Below are 23,303 nucleotides of genomic sequence, written 5' to 3' on the forward strand. Positions count from 1 at the left end.
AGAGCCACATTGAGCCACTGAATACATTTAATGCATTTGGGACAAAATTATTTTGAAGTTACAGGTGTGCTTAAAAGAGAGTACGTCTTGGTAAGTGCATGGGAGGCGGTGTGTACCTAAGATGATTCAGCCCTCGGACTGGTTTCTGTTGCTTGTAACATGCCAAAATATAATCCTATTTGAACACCTGCTGACTGCCTTATGCTTTATTTCTTCCCCAGCTAAAGCAATCTAGGGAATGAAATGAGGGAGAAACGATAGTTGTGAAGGCCTAGTGGTCTGCACCTGTTCACCTAAATCTTTTTAACCTAAAAAAAGGAGCCACTGAAAAATGACAAACTCGGTCCCATTTGCTAACAAAACCAAGTGTTTTCACTCCCAGCTGGGACACTGTAGGACTAAAATGCTTGAGGATAACATGCAAGTTTTGCCCAGATGGTCTTCTAAGAGGACATCTGAAATTATAATGATGACAAAGCGAGAATAAGCGGCTGGTCTAGAGAGATGTTTTGTTCTGCAATTTAAACAAGCAATGTGATCCTGCCAAATTGAGTGCTCTCTAATTGGCTTTCGCAGGATGTCTCCCGTGCCAAACTGGCAGCTATAATTCCAGACCCTGTGGTTGCACCTTCCATCGTGCCTGTTCTCAAAGATGAAGTAGACCGAAAACCTGAATATCCAAAACCGGACACTCAACAAATGATTCCATTTCAGCCAAGACACTTAGCACGTAAGTCAAATGTTCAGTCAGAAGTGGTTATATTTCACCTGGCGGCAAGTTACTAACCTGGGTATTTAGCTAACCTAATCACAGAGACTTTCCTAGTCTTCAGTCATCTAAATGTGAACTTAAATTTTAGGCTGTTGTTTAATTGGATTGCTAAAGGCCTATATATTTTACTTAATCCGAAGGTCACATGGAAAAATAAGTACAAGTAGTTCAGGGTCTGGTAAATGGTAATAAGCTGTTATACGCACTGCTTGTAGACTTCAGATCACTGACTAAACAATTTGTAATTAGTAGAGGCAGAAGTGACAGGGTAGCAATTATTTGCATCAAATAAATAATAATGCTGCAAAAGCAATTCAAGTCTAGCTGTCTTGCACTGGCTTCATACAGTTTTTCTTCCCACAGCTCCAGGTTTACATCCCGTCCCAGGTGGTGTATTTCCTGTTCCACCAGCAGCTGTAGTTCTCATGAAGCTCCTGCCACCTCCTGTTTGTTTTCAGGTTTGTTTTAATGAATTCTGAAAACTTCAAAAAGTTGTTGAAGAGGTTCTGTTTTGACAAAACTACAGTATGTATCACTCTGTTGAAAATAATCTTCTAACCTTTTTTTTTTTTTTTTTGCTTTTTGGTGTAACAAATCAGGGTCCCTTTGTTCAAGTGGATGAGCTCATGGAGATATTTAGAAGATGCAAACTGCCAGACAGTAAGTTATTTGTTCACTCTAGAGCCTGATGGTGCTGCATATGACTTTGTTTTACATATGGATATTGCTGTCTAAAATCCAGACCTCATTTACAGATGTGTAATTATTATTTAAGAGTATACTGTTGAATTGGCTACGTTTGTAGGTTGGGATCTACATAGAGATGTTTGTACATTGAACTGTGGGGAGATCAACAAAAAGTCAAAAAGCTGAAAATCACCAGCTGCTACTTTAATAACATTTTGGTGGTAACCATTAGAAGAAAGAAATGGAAGATTTTTCAGAATATCCTTTAAAAGAAGCAAGGCACTATTTCTAGCAGCATTGTAACATTAAATTACAAATTTGCAGTATGGTAGGCAAGTTTATCGGCAGGCATAACTCTGAATGCACGTTGTTGCAGTGCTTGAAAACAATTCAAGAGCAGTGTTTTCTGAGCTCCTACAAAGAAGGTAGAGTTCTGAAATATAAAAATGGGACAGATCCACACTCCAGGCTTCATGTGAACTAGGGCAGATGATAATATGCTGCTTTTCACCCCCTCTGTTAGTTTAAGGAGCAAATGATTGGAGAGAGAAGGCAAGCTAGGATTTAATTTCTTTTAGAGTGAAAATAAAACATCTGTTTAAATTATACATGGTATTTTCTAAGTTTTCTCTGTTGATAAGCAGAAACTGACTTGCTATGCAATGCATACTTTCTGATGAATCATGAACTAGTTATACTGTTTCCCCAATCGGCTTTCCTGTTCTATTAAGCTTGCAAATGACCTCAGTACTTGTGTAAAGGGAGGTGTCAAGCTGAAGCAGCAGCATTTACTTTATAATTAGTGTTTGTCATAGCTCAGAGTTTTAGACAGTTGAGACTTAATTCTTAACATTTGTAGGAGAATAGGGTAGGAAAATGTCTCATGTTCCAGAAATCTCCACAATGTATCTATCTTGGTGTCCCTGTTTGCATGCTTATTTCTAATCAGGGAATTTAGCTTCATAAATTAAATTAATCTTTTTCTCTTTCTGAAGCTGTTGATGAAGCTGTACGAATAATTACCGGAGGCCTACCTGAAATAGCTGTGGAGGGCAATGGACCTGTGGAAAATAACGCTATGCTCAATAAGGCTGTTAAGAGACCACATGAAGATTCTGACGACGATGAGGAGAAAGGATCTGTAGTTCCCCCTGTACATGACATTTACAGAGCACGACAGCAAAAGAGAATCCGGTGAAACAAGTTTGGAGTTCTACTGTGAGAGACAAAGACTTGCATTGAGTCCATCAGTCTTAAAAGTCAAGCATTTAAAAGGGACAGCTGCAAACAAAAAAAATCTTGAAAATGGTTTTGTTACTGTGGTGCCTCTTCTCCCATATGGTTCTTGATCTGAAAACGGCCAGAACAACCTTAGAATGTGCTCTGAACAAAACTAGGTTTTCAAAACCAAAAGTGCAAAATGTCAAAACTGCATTTTGTCCTTCAAGGGTGTTCACATCTACCACTTGAAATCTTGTGGGTTTTCAACAGTTTTATTTTAAAAACTGGATGGCTTATACTTGTGAAGCATTTTTAATTCACATTTTCTGGAAAACAGTTGTTCTCAGTTTGTTCATGTAGTGTCCTGCCTTATTGTTCGTTTTTATTTATGGCAGAATGTATGGAATCTGTTTTGTAGTTGAAAATGGAAAAAAAAACATTCCTTTAAAATAAAAGGATATCCATAACATCATGCCTCATTCTGGTTTTATTCAAACACAACAAGTTACTTCTTAAATATTACTCAGCCACTTCAAAAGCGATGTTAATAAGACCATCACAGGAAATTGATCAGAGCATACATATTAGAATTAGCTTTTTTTCCTTTTTTTAGAGGATACAGTATACTTTTGCATTTAATTCCATGACTGTTTAAAGAAGACAGTATCGTAAGACAAACTCAGTACATATTTCTAATGTGGATTGTCCAGGAGTACTAGCTAACACAGTCTGTTCCTGGGAACTGCATTGGTCTTCCACTTAATGTACAAAGCTAAATGTTAATATATTAGCTACATCGTTTAACCTGTTATTTTCAAACAAGCTAACAAAAACACTATATGAACTTTCGAAGCAGTTTCTATGCATACTTTAGATTTTAACTTGTAATTGACTATTCAGAATTGCACTCTGGTAAGACCATAAGAACCCCCGTGGACTACAGGAAATTCAGATACTTGGACAAGCTGAAAAACATTAGTGCCACCAGCAGTAGAGATGACTGTAGGTCAGTGCTCCTATCTATCAGACTAAGAGGTGAAACAGCGTACTTATAACCATATAGAAGTTCACAGGGAGGTAGGGTCTGGCCTTATCAATCCTAGAATTTCTTTTTTGCTTTGCCACTTAATAGTATTTCCCTATTTCTTTTAAAGAGGAGCTAGAGAAACTATTTGTCAACCACTATCATTAAAAAAACAACCTGGGAAAATCATTAACATGATTTGTACCTGTGGGCATTTATTACAGACTCTTTAGATCTTTGCTGTTGAAAGGCCTCCATCACCCACCCACGGAGGCGCTCGTTCCCACCATGTGTACCCCCAAAGGTGAGACTGGAGCCAGATGTGGGTACTGCACTTTTTTCTACATGCAGCCTGAGGGTCAAACCCTGACTATGAGGAGAGATGGGACTTACGGTATCGACCCTGCGAGCAGTACGCATGCACTAGTGGCAGCACGACCCATGCTTCGATGTCAGAGTAAGCAGGAGCTGGCCGTCATGGACTTCTGGACGCTGAAGTCCAGAACTGGGAGCAGCCATCTCCTAGATTAAGTAAGTGCAATTTTATCTATTGATAATGCAGTCCCATTCATTCTGGCACCAACCACGTACTTTCAAAAGCCTTTTCTAAGTATGTTGTTTCACCATGATGCTGTTCGTCCCCACATCACTGAGATCATCCCCTACAGCATCTCAATTTTTGTAGTATGCGTAATTCACAGGGGCCTTTGAAGGCAGCTTCTAGGCAATACTACCATGTAAAGTAACAGCAGCAATTTATAACTTGTGCAACTCTCATTTAACAAAAATGAAAACAGCTTTGTCTTGGTTATTTATTTTTTTATATCTCTAGCAATAATGTTTCTGGTAGCTCTTTTGTTATGCAAACTACTGAATTAATTTTTTGGAGCTGCAGAGCTATAGGCTGTATTTTGAGGTGGATCCTGCACTAATAACAAAGTAGAGTAAGCAGATGCAGCAATCTCGAAGACCTCTGTAGTATCCTTTGCCGATTCAAACAATGAAATAGACCACACCAAAAACCTACTCAGAACTTTTTTTTTTTCTTTTTTTTTTCCCTGGCTAACCAACCTACTAATCCTTGAGTTACCAAAGAAACATACAAAGACAGACATCTATTTTGCTATCAGAGTACATTTAGCCAAGAGAAAAATCACTTCGGAGCTGGTGATCTCTTACAGGGATTTGGTGGGTTTTTTTCCCCTGGGGAAGGGTGTTTGTAATGAATGAGAAAAGATTTGTTTTACAGTTGCACAGGCTAATACGGAATAAAAGGTCTTACTTATCCCAACTCCTACCAAACTCAAAGTTAGTGCAGCTATATCCACGCTGACCTTTAAAGGAAAACTGGAAAAGGAAGCATCAACACTGATCCATAATCAACTGCTTCCTTCTAGAAGTTCTATTATTCTGGTTGACTAGTTGATTAATAAAATTCACCTGGGTGTTTGCAAGAAAAGGGCCCTTTTATTTATTTATTTTACATAACTTGTTGTTTGGGTTTTTTTTAAAGACGACAACACATTCTACTTTGGATAGTCTAGTACTTGGGACACTTACTGTTTGTAACAATGAACTTTGCTTTCATAAAATCATCAAATTTTGATTACTGTAATACAGCATTGTGCTCAACTAGAGGAAAATTTCAAATGTACTTACCTCCTAGCTGAGTTTGAAATTGCAATAAGGCTGTAAGATCATTGAGCTCTTCTCTGAACACTCATCTATACAACATGTAGCTAATTAAATTCAAGACCTACAAATATTTTAAGGTTCAAGAACACCTTTACAAAGTGAAAAAAATCTTCTACTGAAAATATTCCCTGTATATTCAAACTAACATTAAATCATTCACTTCTCACAGTACGTTAAAATCACTTACACTTCCAATAGTGCTCTGCACTTCCTGGATATTTTTGAAGACATGATTGAATATGCAACCATCTCCAGTTGTAGTTTTAAAAAACAAGTAAAATTTTCAGCCTGAAGTTTCACACACTTTAAATCCACCTTCTGAAAGTGACAAAGATTTACTTTAAAATTAGTATTTCACATAAAAAGGAGTAAACTACTAGCAAAAAAAAGGTAAGAAATGCCACTTTTATCAAAACATTTTAGCTCTGCCCTTCTGAAGTCTTTACAAGAGATAAATACAGCTGCAATCTATAAGATTGCCACCTTTGTAAGTACTGTACATAGCAGAGGACAGTTACCAAATAACCAGAAAATTTGCTACAAAAATATATTATGTGTTTTGTAACATCTGCAGGTAAACAGCAAAAAAATGCTATTAAAAATGCAGAAAAAACTAGTAGCCTACCATACTAATCATAATGTTACAGTAAAGTGCTGTTTGGCTTTGTTTTTTGCCCTGTTAAATTTTCTCTTATCTAGAATTTTAGCTTTCTTCTTAAGTCTTCAAAGCAAGATTTTTTTAAAGCCAAATCCCCCTTCTGGGAAGGACCATTGCTAATCTGCTCTGGATTAATTAAACTAAATTCACGGTAAATTAGAGTAAAATGCCCTAAAATGAGCCACTTAAATACAAAGTTTGGTTCTTAAACTTGTCCTACCTAGCATCAGCTCCAAAATCTAAAAATTGCAGCCAGAAGACTACCAAGACATACCCCCCCGGGTTGCATACTTACATTAAAAATGCATCTCTCTTTCATCATTTATTTCAGCACCGCTCCTGCATCTCATGTAATTTTCTCATCAATCATCACTAGTGAATTAAAAGGAACCAGTATTTACATGGAAAGCTGTTTTCCTAGACAAATATTGGTGCAATTTTTTTAAATAGCTGACAATACCGTATTGGTAGCATACAAACTTGTTTTATGATTCTTCTGACTTCCCTACAAGTTGGGATTCTTCCTTAGTCAGTATTTTGTCAAGGACTGCATCATAGTAAGGGCTGAAGACCATTTTGTTGTAGTTGACAAGACGAACATACTTGACAGCAATCTCTTCCAGCTCTCTTTGAATAGGGCCTAATCCTCCAGGAATAGCAGGTAATGATTTCTGGTGACTAGATGCAAGATAATTCTCCAGAAACTTTTGAATTCGAGAATCTGGAAAAATTGGACCAAGGGTTTTGGTTTGTTTTCAAAAGAGATAGTCAATTAGAAATAGTGTATGTAGTCTCATGTAAAATACAGAAAGCCTGAACATAGTAAACAAGTATTTGAAACATTAAATGAGAAACCATGCATGACACGCCACCAACAGTTTTACACAGACAGACGAGCGGTCACTTGAGAACAGAGCAATTTTGTCAAAGCATACCTATTAGCTTGCATATGGCGTTATCCGGGCTGGCCACTGCTTGAATTTGTCCTTTAAGTACAGTCTCTCTCTCAGGTGAGAATGGTGTAAACCCATGCTGGGAAAGGCAGCTGTTAACTTCAGCACACACCTTTTCACCGATGGTAGCCAAAGATTCCTTCAGGTTAAAGGACCTAGAGAATGTGGAGTAGAGTGTTACTTAGCTATTTTAGTTATTCACTTTTTTCCCCGTCTTTTAAAAATAAACAATCCAATTGTAGTTGCCTTATTTATCGAATGTAATAGAAGCAGCGTAATCCAGATGAAGCCAGAACTACGAAGAATAACACATTTTTATATATATGAAAAATAAAGTTGAGATATAAAATGAGGAGGTAGGATAGCATTAAAGATTTCTAGCCTGAACAATCCATACAAATAAGAGCTGACTTTCGGTCTATACAGACAGCTCTGACTCATGCAAAAAACAGTTACCAACCCATAATGTGCACAGCAACCATTCTAAATCTGCAAGCAGCTTACTGTACCACACTCAAATTCTCAAGGGAGCCTGGCCCAAACTGTGAGCATGGTTAGCTGTTTGCACAGTCAGGCAACAACCAGGCATCATGAAAAACATACTCTGAAAAAAAGGAGCATGTAAATATCAGAAAATAATAGAGCAAGACAAGACAGTTCTCTCAGAGTAAGCCGAATAAAAATTGTCATCCTGGGCTCATAAAAAGCCATCATCACTTCCTCTACGTATTCTGCAGTCCACATCCAGAGAAAGGCTTAAACTGATTATTTACTAGGCTGAAAGCAGAACTGTGCCCGCCTCTGTTACCAGGACTATTCAATACTCACGGAAGATGCATTCCTGTCAGCAGCACCTTGACAATGGTTTTGATTTTCTCCGCAAATCCAGGCATATCAACGAGTGCTGAGCCTGCTGCGCTGAAGGTGACCAGAAGGACTGTCCCAGTTAAGAGGAGTTGCTCCAGCTCCAGCTGTATTTCCTGAAAGCGGGTCTGGTCCATTAGCACTGTCTGCAGGGAAGGAGGAAGCCAGCGCAGAATAAAGTCAGTATGCTGGGCTGTGAAATGACATTGTGATGCCTACCTATTCACGGCAGTGAAGATAAGACAAAGACACAACACATGCTCAGCAGCCAAGTATCAGGAACAAAATGAAAAGAATTAACTCCTCTTTTCCAGCTAAGTTTCAATACTGAAAAAGAAGTACCTAACAGCTACCAAGAGCTCTCCATCAAGAGATAAACATTTCACTATTGTACTTGTTGCAAGGCTACAAATTCAAACAGCTTCTGTTATATCCCAGAAATAGAAAAGTAGAACAAGTACAGAAATAGATTTTTCTGTTAAATACCTACTTCTGGAAAAGGCCTGTTTACATGATCCCACTTTAGGAGCTTCAGATAGGCCTGATTTTGTACAGCAGTGGAGCACAAGGCAGAAGCTCCACCAGTGGCACCATCATCAGTACAGTGGGGAGGCAACATTTTACATCTCAGCTTTGCAAGATCCTCTGCTGCTTCTTGCAACCACCTTGTGACAAAGTCTAAAGAATCTGGAAGAGCAGGGAAAAAAACCTTGTTAAGAAAATTCCTTTTCGAAGTTAGGTTTTTCCACCAATAATTTCCAAATAATCCCATTAGCTACTATTACTAATACCCATGATATCAGTTATTGACATGCATTTCATTTATTGCATTAAGCAGAACATGTAAACCAAAATTAAAACCACACAGCTACAGGAAATTGGAGGTGAGATGATGCTAGGTAATTATGCCCTACACTGTATTGAAATGAAATTAAACTCCAGTGTATTAAGTGCAGAACTGCTGTTCCAGCAGATTTTTTCAAACCACAGTTTTGGGGCACAAACTGTCATTTGCCATACGAATTCTAGAACTAACTTACTTATAAAAAAAAAAATCTGATTTCTTTTCATGATCTACAAGCAAAGACAGACATGCAGTTTACTGGGAGGTCAGAGGGGAAGAAAGAAAGGAACAAAGTCATACTTGGCTGTTTCTCAAGAAACTCCTGAAACTTCTTTCTTTCATATTCAGCAGACTGCTGCATTAATTTGGGCCTAATACTACTGACAGCGAAGTTTGCCATATCCATTTTCATTAGGTCTAATACAGAGAAAATTGCTCTAAACAAACAAACAGAAAAAGTTATTCAAGGCTGCAGATGTTTACGAGGTACTATTTACAAGATTTATTATAGATTGTCTAAGGAAAGAGCAAAAACATGCATGGGAAACATTAACAGGCTACTTAACAATTTAAGAGCATGAGACAAGAGAGAAAGCTTGAGCATGTACATGCATGCATGTGCCTCTTCCAAGTAGGAAATAAATCTTGCTCTCCTGTAAAAAAGCCTCCATGGAATTAACTTTACTAGCCCCAGAGATTCTATTTCCCAGGATGTGCAATATCGTATGTTGAATACATGAAAAGACATCTGGGTTTCCAAGCTTGCATACTATCTCTGTTGGCAGCCTATAAAGCCAACCTCAGTGGGAAGCAAATAATCAGACCCAAAGGGAAAAAAAAGGAAAATAAACAACAACCAAAAATAAAAAAACCCACCAAAGAAAACCACCTCAATTTCAAAGCAACCTAATTCCTACTGGCAATATTTCTGCCAAGTCAATCCTGAACTCTTGGAAGCTTATCAAATTAGAAAACAACAAGATTAATGAAATTTCTTCTAACTATTGAGACCTTGAGCTGTTCAACTGAGAACATGGTGACAAAGCAGAAGCTTCTACACTCCCATATGTGGCATGTACACACCCTTTAGCACTGAAAGGATATCGGGGGGGTGGGGGGGTTCAAACAGGGGGGGAAGGACAAACTTTTTCGTATGCTCCTGCTTGCTATTTTCCCCCCTCCTGCTGTCGATATTAAGTTCTAATACAAATTGACCATTCACCAGCTATCTTAAGACTTATATGCATTTGGCATTTAAGAAAATGTCCTTCAGTGACATGCAGGAGCCAGACAAATACTCCAATTCACCACAGCAAATACAGTCCTTGTTAAAGACTTCTGGAGCATCTCTCCCGTTCACACCCACAACTATATCCCTTTCCCTCTCACTCTTTTTTTTCTACAAAGATCTGCAGGTTTCCCTGCTGGAACACACACCTTCCCCCTCCCCCCCCCATCTAAAATTATTTAAGGGACTTTCAACATGACTAATAAATGCCATTTCAGTACCTGAACAGAGGAACTATTTCATGAATATCTTTCAGTTTCTTAATTTCTTCATCTCGAGCTGGAGCACAGAGAGTCCCCATCATCCCAATAACAAATTCGACCAGTTTAGAGATGTCAAGGGCCCCATTCTCTGCCTCCTGTTTTATCAAATCCAGATCAAGAACTTCCATAATCTGGCTTCTCAGTCTAGTATGACCAGGCAATAAGAAAGACAGGAGATTCTGAAATTGAAAGTTTTTAACAGTGCATTAGTTCTACATGTCAAAGACTACAAGGATCAAACCAGTTATTGAACCACTTTTTATTGAAACTAATTGCCCTTTACAAGTGGAATCTCTTTTTTTTCTTCTTTTTTTTTTTTAACCAACCATTCACCAACTCCAAAAGTTTCACCTCATTCTGTATGACACTGAAGTTACTAAGTGGTAAATACTCTGTAGTACAGATCATACTTAAGACTACTGTGCTCGGTTTTGTCAGCCCAGTGTTGGGGTATCTCATTGATTCCATAACTAATACCACTGCCATAACATGAAGGAAGCTTGGAATTACGAAACTAGTATCACTTACCTTTTAATCATCTTACATGGTTTTGCATTTGTTTTTACATTCAAATTTCTCCTCTGGGGTTATACAACTTACTTACATATGTTCACAGACAATGATACAGTAATGAAAAAGACCAAGGCAGTCCTTTATGAAAAGCCAAACTTCAACCACTTTTGCTCATTCGTATCAATGCGGCTACTCAAATTCAATAATTTACCTTGCTATCACATCATCTTACCTCTTTAATTTCTCCCAATAGTTTAATTGCATGGTCGTATGTGGGTGGGTCTTCCTTTAGCTGAGCTTCCAGACAGTCCCAGAAAGCTTTATGCACAATATCTCTTACTTTTTTTTCTAAGCTGTGGATAAATATGACCAGTTAAAAAGAACAATACTTGTCTCTGCATCACCTTACAAAAATAACCTGCTGCTCCTGAAGAACAGCATGTAATAATATGAATATAATGCAATAATGAATATATGACAATTAACAGAGAAGAGATCTGTCATTTTAAGTTACTCAGAAAAGCAAGAAAAACTGGACACAGGATTTGGAATGGCTTATATCCTAATAGAGGGTTATGCACAAGCAAAGGCGGCTACAAATTAAAATCCTTGAAGGCATCTATCATATGCTACCTCTAAACTAAATAACTGGAAGAAAAAAAAAAAAAGAAATCACAAAAATTACAGCTTGTCTTCAAAAGACCAGTATTCATGTTCCTTTCAAAAGCCTCACTAAGTAAATGCAATTCTACTAAGTAAAATTTTTTAAGTAAACCTAACAGAAATGAAGGAACTTCCTGACACAAAAGTTTCTGCATTTCAATGCCTAAATATTGCAACTACTCTGAGGTAAAGGCCCAGTCCAGTTTGTGCAAAAAAAACAAATGAATTCCACTGCTTCAGCACCAATTCCTAATTCAAAATACTGAAAAAGTTACTCCTCTTCAGCCGGCAGCCTCCTGTTCACACCATGTTTAACTTCAACACCAAAGAAGTAAAATGCTCACACGTACACAAAGAATGCCCACAACAAACACCAGGTTCCCAAGGCTCTGACTCCATGTGCAGCTGAGGTTCAGGCAGCACCCAGAGGCACTTATGCCCTGCGGAACCTCTGCGAGTAGCCAATGCGGGCTCTACTGACAGTACATCCAACTGCAAATGCAGTCACAACTGCTTTCTCCTCCAACCACTTGTCTCCATGTACATCAAGCTGCAGGGGCCTCTGAGCTTGAGACGCACAAAAAAACCCACATTTAATTCAAGGAAGATTCCAGGGTCCCTCTTTAAGCAAAATCTGAATGACTGCTCTTTCTTTCCCAGGTGCTAAATAGCTGTACACAAAAAAGCCAAATACGGGGATCTCGTACTAAAGAAGGCCCGGCCTATCACAAAGCCCAGGCACTCCCGAGCAAGGTGACTTCTGTGATACATCTGTTCTGTGATCAAGTGAAGAGATCCAAATCAGCCACTCTGCTGAACAACTACAGCCACTGCTCAGCATCAGTGAGCAAAAGCATCCAACTTTCCAAAGTACAGCATAGATCCCCAGCTCTTTCCCTCCTTTTTCTTTTTTTTTTTTTTTCTTTTTGTTAAAGGTGGTGGGGAAAGAAGAAAGGATGGAAAAAAGAAAACATGCTAAAATCCTTCTTCCCTGAAAAATGCTGGGATCAATTTTATGGCACTGAGGCATACCAGAAAAGTTATCCACTATCACAGCACATTTTCATGTGAGAAATCCATGTGAAGGAACATGGAGCAGAAGCGGACACTGATTAGAACAGCACTCTCTTAACTGTGGGACTTTATATGAAGCATTTATTCTCAGCCATCAACTGCCGAGCAGAAAACACCTGATGGAAGTTGCCCCAAAAGATGCTGAGACAGAGAAGATAATGTAGATTGGGGAGAATGAGCTCTGCATGTCTCAGGCATACTTTGCAAATGCTTGCTTCAGAGGTAGCATTTGCGCAGGCTAGAGACAGGTCCCAGTTCGTGGGGCCACACATGAACTGCAGATGACCTGCAAGAAAGGCTACAAAGGAGGACTGGGCCACACTGCCTGGATCTGCCTAACAGACAAGGCACACGCTGACAGATGGTGCTGAGAAGACAGATCAAATCATTGCTTGAGCTCTAAAATATGAGTCTTGATGGGCAACAGAGATGTCTGTTGTCATGTGCTAGCTCAGTTAAATGTTGTTTGTCCTCAGCGTTTAAGGAGGCCACTTTTCTGTTTCCTACCAACTTAAGAGGCTGAGACAAGTGAACAAAGTATGGCAAAGAAAGACCCTCATCCACCCCATTCAACCCTTACTCAGAGGCAATTCCTGCTGGGACTATGAGGTTCAGTGTATTTAATAGCATGAGCACATTTTCTTTGGTTACTATTGTTTAGCAGTCCACAGCCATTAATAAAATACCACTGGTATAATATGCTGGTGTCAGAGCTGTAAAGACAGCGACAGACCAGGTGAAAAGGGAAGATGAGACTGTTCCCATTACTGCCTTTTCAGTCAAGGCCAATTCTAGTTCCAAGGAACATCCTCTCATTACTAATGCTAACGGGAACCACTGTCATCATGTTTTGGTGGAGATGGGCATCAGACCTTTTGCCTCAGTATGACCAATTTCTATAGAGGACAACCAATGCCAGTCTTCTGAGAGCCATCTGTAGCATGTTCTACTGCAGCACCTGTGAAGGTAAAGTGCTCAGGTCTCTCTTAAATGCAGACACCTTCAGACACCACTGGTTCCAATGTGGACCAACTTCCTTCCATGAAATATGCACTCGCTTTCACAAATCAGCCCAGAGAATACATTGTCAGCCACATGCCTCTGTGTGTGAAAGCAGAGGAAGCATCTGTAGATAGGACTGGGCAATATGTGACCAGATATCAAAGCTTCTTCTATTCTCCCTCCCCCCTTTCAGCAGGGGATAGAATTACTGGAGGTCAGACAGAAAAGGAAAGACTTCAGACTTAAAAGGAGCAAGGACTAACCTAATAAAACATAGGAATCTCTCCCCCAGAAATCCCTGGAGAAACAGACAGAAAAAGCTAAAATGATCAGAATTTCATCTTACTCCCACAGGCAGCAAAAGCTTAAAAGATGCTAAGACCACTACCTGCACCTGCAGCTAGACTTGGGTATTCACAAGACTGCAGCCCCAGACTTCTGGGACAAGGGGACACCGACAGAAACCACACTACACCGGGATTTGCACCACACACGCCCAAATGATTACTCCAAGAGGCTCACCTTTCACATGCACACATTTCTGAGGAAGCAAACTGCATGTTTACTACCTTCTTCTTATGGTCTTTCCTACCTCCTACCAGGCACTGCCAGAAAAGATACTAGCCAGAGCCTTTACCTGACCCACTAGAGCTGTTCTGCAGTTCTACCAATGCGAATCTCATTTAAGTATCTATTTGGTAACAATCTTACCTGTGTTCTGGTAATTCAGCTGGTTTTATCTGGAAGTCTCCATTAACAACAATTTCGTGTGCTAATGCCATGTTGGTTACTCCCTTAGCTGTTTCCATGAGCTCTTCTATTGACACAGGCCGAGGAGGACTAGCTGCAACATAAATTAATCTGTCAGGCAGTTATCTATAAAAGTCTGTGGAAAATAGTCTGCTAACACTTCTGGACCCTTTCCACCTTCTTAACAGTACAGAGGGCCAAAAGACAGTATCACCTGAAGTTTCTTCTCCTTTCCTTCCCTTCCTTTCCCAGCTGGTAGATGACACAGGTTTGGACTATTACAGAAAACACAGGAGTGAACCCCAGTTGATATTCTGGGCTCAGTATGTCAATTGCTTCAAAGTTCTACCAAGCTCTTCAAAAAAACAAACGAAAAAAAACCTTACTTCTTTACAACTGCTTAATGGCATCTTATCATCTTTCTCCACACTGTAGGAAGAAATCATTAAAAATACTAGTATTTTCACCACACTATTTCCCCAGTTATTGTGCAGATGCTGCCAGTTCAATTTTATTTTTTTCAAGGAAGTGACTTCATCTCTAAAGCAGTTGGCAAACAAGCCACCATTAACATTAAGCAATAACACACTAGTAGCTAATTATTCTCACTACTTCCAGTGCAACTGGCACTTCTCCATACTCTCGTTTTTCTCCAAGAGGCCATCGTCCAAGCAACAAAGGATGTCAAGACCTAGGCCCAGCACCAATGCCTAAGACCTCTTCCTCTGGCAAGCATCTGGGACTGACAAAGATGGGCAAGCAGCTTCAAATTGGGCCCTGGAGCGTACAATTGAGTAGGAGAAAGCACCAGACCTGAAAAATCAGGCCAGTTTCCATTAGGCAAGAGAGAAAGATAGTGACTGACAGTAGAAGTCTAGAAGGTAGAAGAGGGACAGGGACAGTTTCAGAAAACTTAATTTGCTTCCTGGACTCACTGGAAATTACAGTTCCTAATTGTTCTGGACTACAATAACATCCTCCTGGGACACTACTAACATTGCTGTAGTGCAGGAAGTGTCACAGCCCTAAGGACAAGTCAACATAAAGGCAGAGAAGGTGCCAAGGGTGTAGGCCACGCTGGTTAAGGGCATGATCCCATCCCCACGAAGCCAACTGCAACCTGTTGCCACTGATTCTTAGTGGTAAAGATTCCTCCTAGCTGCGCTAACATCAATGCAAGCAGCGTCTGTGGGTGCCCAGCGATGCCTTGCCAGAAGTTAGGAGAAGCACCACAGCTCTTCCCTGGTCCAGATATTTGAGAAAAAGGAGAAGGCTAGATCGTTAGTGTCCTCAGGCGAGGCAGACGAGAATGGCAAGGTTCATCTCAGCTCCTCCAGAAAACATCTAGTGGAGCGGAAGGGGGGGGGAAAGAGCCACAACAGAATTGCCCTAATGGATCGATTCCTCTCTGTAGTTCATTCACTTCAACTACAGTCCGGTCATAGGAGTAACATACTAATTTCCCAAATGAAAGATCTTCATTTTCCCCAAAAGGGATCTTCATAGGCTGGGTTCGCTGAGATACGTTTTAGGCAAACTGTCATGACTGCCTCATGTGATAATCCAGTTTGATTGGACTTAAGCTAGTAACATAGAAAAGGTCCTTTAAAAGTAACTGTCCACCACTTGTCTGCCATTCAGAGCTGTTCCAAGTACATGCAGTACAGTTCCAATGTGCTAATTTTTCATTAATATCTTGCTCTTTTCGTGCACCCCTCCTAAACCCTTATTTCCTTCTGCTTGGAGCTTAATCTTGTATAGTGACTCCAGGAACACAGCAAGGATTGATATTCTGAGAAGAACGAGCAAGACAACAAAGTTCACAGCTGAATGAGGGTGTTTTTGTCTGACTGCCAAATGACTTCACTCTAGCAGTGGATGCACTAAAAGCTAAGACTCTCTCATTTACCAAAGAATGCTCTTAAATCATGTTACTTCGTTGTCATATTATATCTGCTCCCTTATAAAAGGGGAGGGCCTGAGACCAATGACTTCTTTGTGGTACAATGCAGTGCAAGACTGTGCTAGGCATTTTACTTTCACATGTTCGTAGGCTCTCTCCATACATATACCGCATTTCCTATCAGGCAACCAGCAAGACATAAGCACATAAACTCCCTCAGAACATCTTGTCTGTGTAACATGACACTAAACACTACACTAAACCTCAAGTAATAATGAACACCATTAAAAAATAAAAAGAATGCAACAAATAAAATGTTACATGCCGAGACACTCTCTACAGAAGTTTGGAGCTAGTTATCTGAGCAATTCTGCCTCTTAAAATTGAATCCCTGGGACCAGAAAACTTTCCCTTAGTTTTATCTATAGATTTGCCAGAAATAACTGGTAGCCATATTGCATCCATCTCCTCATGTTATAAGCAGAATGACAAAGAAAAATATGCCCTAGGAGTAAGCTTAAAACATGGAGTCCTGCTTAACACTAGAAGTAGTATTAGGATTAAATATACACCTTTTAATCTGTATTGGGAGGGGGATGACAGGACATTACTTTGTTGATAACAGCCTCCCTTGCCCTGCAGTAGAAACACAGGCTGCAACAATCCAGAAGGTTCAGCTGATAACGTAAACAGCAGCAACAGTTTAGTTAGAATATACTGGAGTAGTGCTTATTGTTTCTGTGGCTGCAGACATGCAAAGGTATTTAAGATATACATGGCTCAGAGCAACATGGTTATTGTGTACAATTAAGTACTGAAGCAAAATGGGGACAGAGGTGTTGCAGTTTCAAAGCAAATGATGAGGAGTCACACAGTATTTAATCGCAAAACAGTCAAACTTGCACAGAATGCTATAAAATACCAGGATTGTCTCTGCCAAACAATTATAGATCTACCTTTTCTTTTTTTTTTTTTAAATAAAGCGGTTTCGCTTACACTTCGGTGTCTCATCTCTGTGTGACCCTGGAGCACTCTGTCGTATTCTTTTTCTGATAGACTGGTCTGGGTTATCCAAGCTCTCCTCTTGATCATCCTCCAAACCACTCAACTTTTCTTCACTTGAATGTGGCTTGTCAGGGTTCTGAGACATTTTCAGTTGGTTCTTTTCAGAAAAAGAAAAAAAGATGAAAAAGGAATGAATAAGCATTTTCTGACATGGGTGAGTGGGTAAACATCACCAGGAGTTCTTCTGATTAAGAAAAAATTAAGAATGAAAGAATTCTTATGTGGAATTATATGACATCATTCCCATAATGGTAGGGGACCTGGACTCAATGACTCACTTCCCATCTTACACAAAACGGGATGCTTTCAACACAGCTACCTTTTACTTAATCCACATTCCTAGTAAGTTCTCAAAAAATCTGAAACTGTTCCCTCGCCACAATGCATACAGATTAGAAAAAAAACCCAACATATTTAATTTTCTTTCTTTGCATTGCTTATGACAGCAGTGAAAAACACCTTCAGAATAGTATTACAGACATGTTTCACAAAAAGGTTATGCCAAATGAGACATTTTCCCACTACATAATAATAAAGCTTCCTGAACATAATGTACTCCTGAACTATGATCTGCCCCAGCTGCTCAGAACTTGAAAATTTTCACGGAACCATCCAAAAGCATTAAGAAGCAGGAAAAGGACTAGGCATAAATTAACATAAAATTCTACTCCCATATTTTCATTCCATGCAAGAGTCATGACTTATGCATAAAATATCAGGATTATTTAAAAAAAACCCAAACGTTAGGACAGTGAAGAACATAGTTATAGTATTTAAAATATTAGTTTATTAAACATTAGATATTAAGTAATATTTATATTACACCACAGATACCTGCAGTGTACTGAAAGTTACACTGAAAAACTGACCATTAGAAAAGCATGTCTCACCATTCATAATCTTCACTTATTTCATATTCAGATTTCCCTCCAAAGAATGTAATTTGCACATCTTATCATTGAAAACTTTCTATTATCCAGGAAGCTACTACTGTTCAGACTTCAATTTTACAAAAACCTGTTAAGAGACCATAGGATGTCTCTAACTCAATTAAATAACCTGGATGTTCTGTGAAGTGGGAAGTCAGGAAGAGTCTGCCTTTCAAGAACAAAAACAAAAAAGCAAGCTTTCACCTATTATCCCACCATCTCCATTTTCAAAATTTGAAAGAAACAAACTCTCGGCAAGAGATACAGCCTCCAGAGGCACCTCACAGATACTAGGAAAAAATACTTGCAGTATCAAAGACTATGCTGAAGAGGATGCAGCATAAGCAAGCAACAGCACAGAAATATAAAACAGAGCACTGAGATTTTTTTTATTTTCATACAACAGCTGTAATAACTAACCCTACTCCATCAGTGCTTAAATTGATTGCGCCAATGTGATGCTACAGGACAGCTGGAAAGCTCAGGGCATATAAGAAACGGTTTTGTTCTACAGCAATGACTCAGGATCATCATCTTGCTAGATGCACAAGATACCAACATGCAACACTTGTCCACAGCACTGAGTGATTTCTATTTTAAAAAAGAAGACAAAACATAAAAAGCATGGGATAAATTACACAGGTGTTGTGGTTTAACCCCAGCCAGCAACTAAGGACCACGCAGGCACTCGCTCACCTCCCTCACAGTGGGATGGGGGAATCAGAAGAGTAAAAGTGAGAAAACTCGTGGGCTGAGATAAAGACAGTTTAATAGGGAAAGCAAAAGCCATGCACACAAGCAAAGCAAAACAAGGAATTCATTCACCACTTCCCATGGGCAGGCCGGTGTTCAGCCATCTCCAGGACAGCAGGGCTCCATCACACCTAACCATTACTTGGGAAGACAAATGCCATCACTCCGAATGGTCCCCCCGTCCCTCTTCCCCCAGCTTTATATATTGGGCATGACACCCTATGGTCTGAAATATCCCTTGGTCAGTCGGGGTCAGCTGTCCCAGCTGTGTCCCCTCCCAACTCCTTGTGCCCCCCCAGCCTGCTCGCTGGTGGGGTGGGGTGAGAGGCAGAAAAGGCCTCGGCTCTGTGCAAGCACTGCTCAGCAGTAACAAAAACATCCTTGTGTTATCAACACTGTTTTCAGCACAAATGCAAAACATAGCCCCATACCCGCTACTTTGAAGACAATTCTATCCCAGCCAAAACCAGCACAACAGGAAAACCAAGACATCAGTACAGGTATTGTTAGACCCTTATATTAGCCTCCACCTTTGGCTGGAACAGAGTCACTGACGTCCCTGCTCCAAACACTTGATGATCTCCCCCTTCACACACACAGACAATCCCAGCTGGGACAAGAAAGTGGTAGTCTGTGCAGGGCTGCAGTCACATTGCCACCCTCTTAACTAAGGCAGAGATAGCCTCCAGCTAGGTGTAATACAAGGCATCCAAACCAGCATGCAAGTGTGAAACCAGTGGGAAACCACTGGTGGGAAACCACTGGTGGGAAACCAGCAATGCGCTCCAGGAGAAGTGGATCTCCAGTCTAGCAGACAAAAGGTCTGTTACTGCAAACACTCTAGCAGCAAGAGGACAAGGAGCTCTGTTAATAAAGGAGCAGTTAACCGAGATCATAGCAACAGTTGCAATAGAAAAAAAGATAGGACTGGTTAAACAGAGGAGGGAAATGTGTTGTTCAATTTGGCTCAAAGAAAAGCATCATCATAAAGGCTTCCACATTCATTCAACCAGACTAGACAGTTGCTCTTCCTATCCATTCTCTTCCACAAAGCACTCTCCTGAAATCAAAGTCTGAAGCACAAAGATGACTCAAGGTCTTTAATGCACATGACGCTTCATAGTGCCTTGCAATCTCTCACTGCACTTTATCCTCACCACCTTTAAAAAAGTAGAGAAATATTATAATATACCTTACTTACAGACGGGAAACTGAGGTGTGAGTTAAGCTGCTTGAGAAGTCACAGAAGATAAATGACAGGGCCGAGATGATAATCAGTCTCATGATTACTACCCCCAGCTTTGCGCATCAGGCCACCATTCCTACCATGCAGCCTACATCCTAAAGTATCGCCTTCCATAAAATAGCAGATCCAGAACTATGGTCTCAAACCCAACAATTTCATTTAATTACCATTTGTTTAAAAAAAGTCCTATTTCAGCTGTGGAAAGTGGTTACAAGAACTCCTAGGCCATTCTACCAAATGACTGTTCAGCAGATGAGGTAAACAGGCACACTTGTTGGTTTAGTTTGCAATAGCCTACTCTTTTCTGCTGGATTACTGCTATTATTTGCCAGAACACATCTAGAACATATCCTCTTTCCACTGGGTAAATAAGCTTGACAATACCTCTTCTAAAAGCACGATCATCACCTTTCCTCTCACAGAAACAATTCTGACTCTTAATAGAAAAAAAGTCTGCTTCTTGGCACTTTCCTGCAATTTATTTTTAACGAGAACAGAAGTACAATAGAAAACCCGACAAATTAAAATCTAAACAAAACATTTTCCACGGGTTCTTTTCATCAAAGGTCCTCGAATCAGCTGATGCACGCCAGCATCAAATAAACTTCACCGTGCTTCTACGGAGTACACACAAGATTGAAGCAGTTCCTGCTGACTTCGAGCGTGGCCCCACGGCTCTGCGTAAGACTCGACAGCTCCCCTTACCTCCAGGCCAAACACACAAGCCCTGAAGGCCGCCCTTCTTCAAGCTTCCTTCCAACACCGAACTCCCTCTCCTTCCCTCTCTTCACCTGCCACATCACAACCTATTTTCTCTCCAAATCCACTAGAAGGCAAGCCACAGCTCAGCTCTCCGTGGTGAAGCTACAGCCGGTCTTCCGTCCCTCTTCCAAAATAAAACGGATGCTTGTGAACTTCTACCATTTTTCCCCTACCTGCAGCCTGTTCTGTGTAAGGCCCTGAAAGTCCCGGCCCATCAGCAGGGTCTACCAAAAAAGAGCACACGAGGCATCCTAACAAAAACACCGTACCACCCGCTTACCCGCCCCAGCACCGGGCACCAGTTTTCCTGCAATACTTCCACGGGGGGGTCAGGAGTTTCAGGCCGCTTTCTCTGCACTGCCCAGCCAGGGTGCTGGCAGCAGCTCCGGCCACAGATGCCACAGAGGCTCCAAGTGGAAAACAGGGAAAACGAGCCCCGGCAGCGCAGCCTGGGGGGGCGGGGGCGTCTTCCAGACGCCAAACGGGCGAAACCCGCCGAGAAAACGGGAGGTAACGGCCTCCCTCGGACAGCGCTCAACCCCGGCAAACGTGGCCCGGCGGCAGGGCTGCCCGGGCCCGCTCCCGCCGGCCCGACGAGCCCCCCCACACCCCCGCCCGGAGCCCCGCTCCCCGCCCTGCCGGGCCCCGGGGCCCTCCCCGCCGCCTCAGGCCCGGCGGAGGCCCGGCGGCCTCCCAGCCCCGCACTCCCCCAAGCCGCCGCCGGCCGCCGCAGGGCTGCGCTGCGAGCCGGGGCCCCGCCGGCTCCCCGGGCCGGGCCGCCTTACCGCCGCTCGGAGAAGGAGCCGCGGCCGCCGGCTCGAACGGGGCGGACGCCCGGCCCCGGGTCCCTGGTGGCGGCCGGCGGTGCGAGGCTGGGCCGGAGGCGCAGCCCCAGCGCAGGGGCGGGCCGCGGCGGCTGCCGAGCGGCGAGGAACGGCTCCCGCCGCGCCGGGGCGGGGCGACGAGCCCCCGCCGCCCCTCTGTGCACGGATTGCGGGGGGGGGGTTGGGGTTTTTTTTTCCTCCCAAAGTGGGGCGAGAGGGGCGGGGACGGGGCACCGCTCTCTTCGGTACCAAGGGTGTTCGAATGATCCTCAACGAGATGGTTCACCGCGGCTTTTGGGGGGGGCGGGCGGGGGGGTTGCCTCTCCGTAACCCAGCGAGGAGCAGGTCCCGACAGCCATGGCAGCTGGGCCAAGGCAAAAGCTGCACTCCGATAGCCTCCACAACCATAAAGAGGTGTCTGCCCCATCACATCGCGCTTATTTAGATTAAATCCACCCAGCAGCCACGGAAAGAAGCCATGGCTTTGAAGAAGCGTGACCTGGCTGGGGTGTATTCCCTTACAGACACCTTACCCAGCTCACGCTGCGGCCATCGGCCCCTTCCATCAAACTTGGGTCTTGGGTACCGTTAGGCGAGCTGTATCACACCTGCGTAGAGGAAAGGCCACGCTGGCCCTGCCTCGTACCCATCAGCGAACGCTGCTGAGTCTCTCTCGCCCCTGGTTCTTCTCCGCAGACTGCTTTTCGGTAGCCTGAAAGCAAGCTTGGCACCAAAGCCAACAAGTGACTCACAGTGCAGCGATATCTGTAATTCAGAACTCATACTCCAGCAGGCACTGCCCACAGGCAGGAACTCATTTTCGAGATAGAAATCTCATCCTCTTAACAGCAGTGTTACAGCACATAGAATCGGGCATTAGAAAGGGAATAGGCTTCTGCTGAAGAGGCAACCGATGCAACACCACAAGTAACATAAGGAAAATATGATCACAAATTCTGAGAACAAGAAACTAGCTGCCTTTCCACCCCCACATTTTAAAGTGTGAGTTAAGCCACTTTTTCTGAGAAAGTGCATTTACAATCAACAGCTTTTGGTTAAAACTAAGAACTACCAAAAAATAGCTACAAAAAAGGGTTACGCTTTCCCCCACAGTATTAGTTTTCAAGAACTGATTATCTTTTAGAAGTCCTTTCTAGCTGACTAGAATAAGCCTCTTAGACATTTGTCTTCCATCCCCCACCAGAATACAGTAACACATTGTGCCATCGCACACCAAGTCATCATCTCACTTTCAGAGAAAGTACTCTGGAGAAGCAATAACCAGTGGCAACAGACACCACTAATGACTGAAGAGTTACTTAGTGATACATTACACAGTAGTATCTCAAATAGGATTGTGTTTTTAAAAACAGCTCTCCACAAGTGCATGTAACAGTTATTACTACTTTGTTTTCATGATTAAAAAATTACCTTTGATCCCAATTAAACTAGCTTTTTTTCCCCAAATAAAAGAGAACAGAGCTCTACCGGCACTGCGTATGAACAAAATTTGTGATTTCTTGCAACAGTAACTGTAATGAAGTTTTGCT

General features: G+C 41.7%; 2 protein-coding genes across 5 annotated transcripts in view; one reads left to right on the forward strand and one right to left on the reverse strand.

Moving 5' to 3' along the window:
• CSTF3 (cleavage stimulation factor subunit 3) overlaps positions 1–3,104 on the forward strand; it is a 50,469-nt gene extending 47,365 nt beyond the window's left edge. For both annotated transcript variants that reach the window (XM_049820498.1, XM_049820499.1), the window contains 4 exons: positions 577–730; positions 1,136–1,230; positions 1,372–1,432; positions 2,455–3,104. In XM_049820498.1, coding sequence (XP_049676455.1) covers positions 577–730; positions 1,136–1,230; positions 1,372–1,432; positions 2,455–2,657 — 513 coding nt within the window. In that variant the 3' untranslated portion in view covers positions 2,658–3,104. The remainder of the gene's footprint in view (positions 1–576; positions 731–1,135; positions 1,231–1,371; positions 1,433–2,454) is intronic.
• Positions 3,105–3,149: 45 nt separating this feature from the next.
• On the reverse strand, positions 3,150–22,444 carry TCP11L1 (t-complex 11 like 1). 3 transcript variants are annotated; one of them, XM_049820500.1, is made up of 10 exons: positions 22,287–22,444; positions 17,171–17,336; positions 14,233–14,365; positions 11,015–11,135; positions 10,228–10,448; positions 9,019–9,155; positions 8,365–8,561; positions 7,839–8,020; positions 6,993–7,165; positions 3,150–6,778 (listed from the first exon to the last, which is right to left on the reverse strand). In XM_049820500.1, the coding sequence occupies exons 1-10, from the start codon at positions 22,317–22,319 to the stop codon at positions 6,543–6,545; spliced, it is 1,599 nt and encodes a 532-aa protein (XP_049676457.1). In that variant the 5' UTR covers positions 22,320–22,444; the 3' UTR covers positions 3,150–6,542. The 3 variants fall into 3 exon arrangements, with proteins under 3 accessions (XP_049676457.1, XP_049676459.1, XP_049676460.1); XM_049820502.1 differs by lacking the exon at positions 22,287–22,444 and adding an exon at positions 21,715–21,852; XM_049820503.1 differs by lacking the exons at positions 17,171–17,336; positions 22,287–22,444 and adding an exon at positions 14,486–14,588.
• Positions 22,445–23,303: the final 859 nt, after the last annotated feature.

Source organism: Accipiter gentilis, chromosome 17 (assembly GCF_929443795.1).
Source record: "Accipiter gentilis chromosome 17, bAccGen1.1, whole genome shotgun sequence".
In the NCBI taxonomy this organism is placed as follows: domain Eukaryota; kingdom Metazoa; phylum Chordata; class Aves; order Accipitriformes; family Accipitridae; genus Astur; species Astur gentilis.

Coding starts and splice junctions, on each gene's coding strand:
- TCP11L1 (XM_049820500.1), bottom strand. CDS start 22,319: ATGGAAGGGGCCGATGGCCGCAGCGTGAGCTGG. Junction 9,156..10,227: donor GAAATAGTTCCTCTGTTCAG/GTACTGAAATGG, acceptor TTGTTTGTTTAG/AGCAATTTTCTCTGTATTAG. Junction 8,021..8,364: donor TAAACAGGCCTTTTCCAGAA/GTAGGTATTTAA, acceptor CCTTCCCTGCAG/ACAGTGCTAATGGACCAGAC.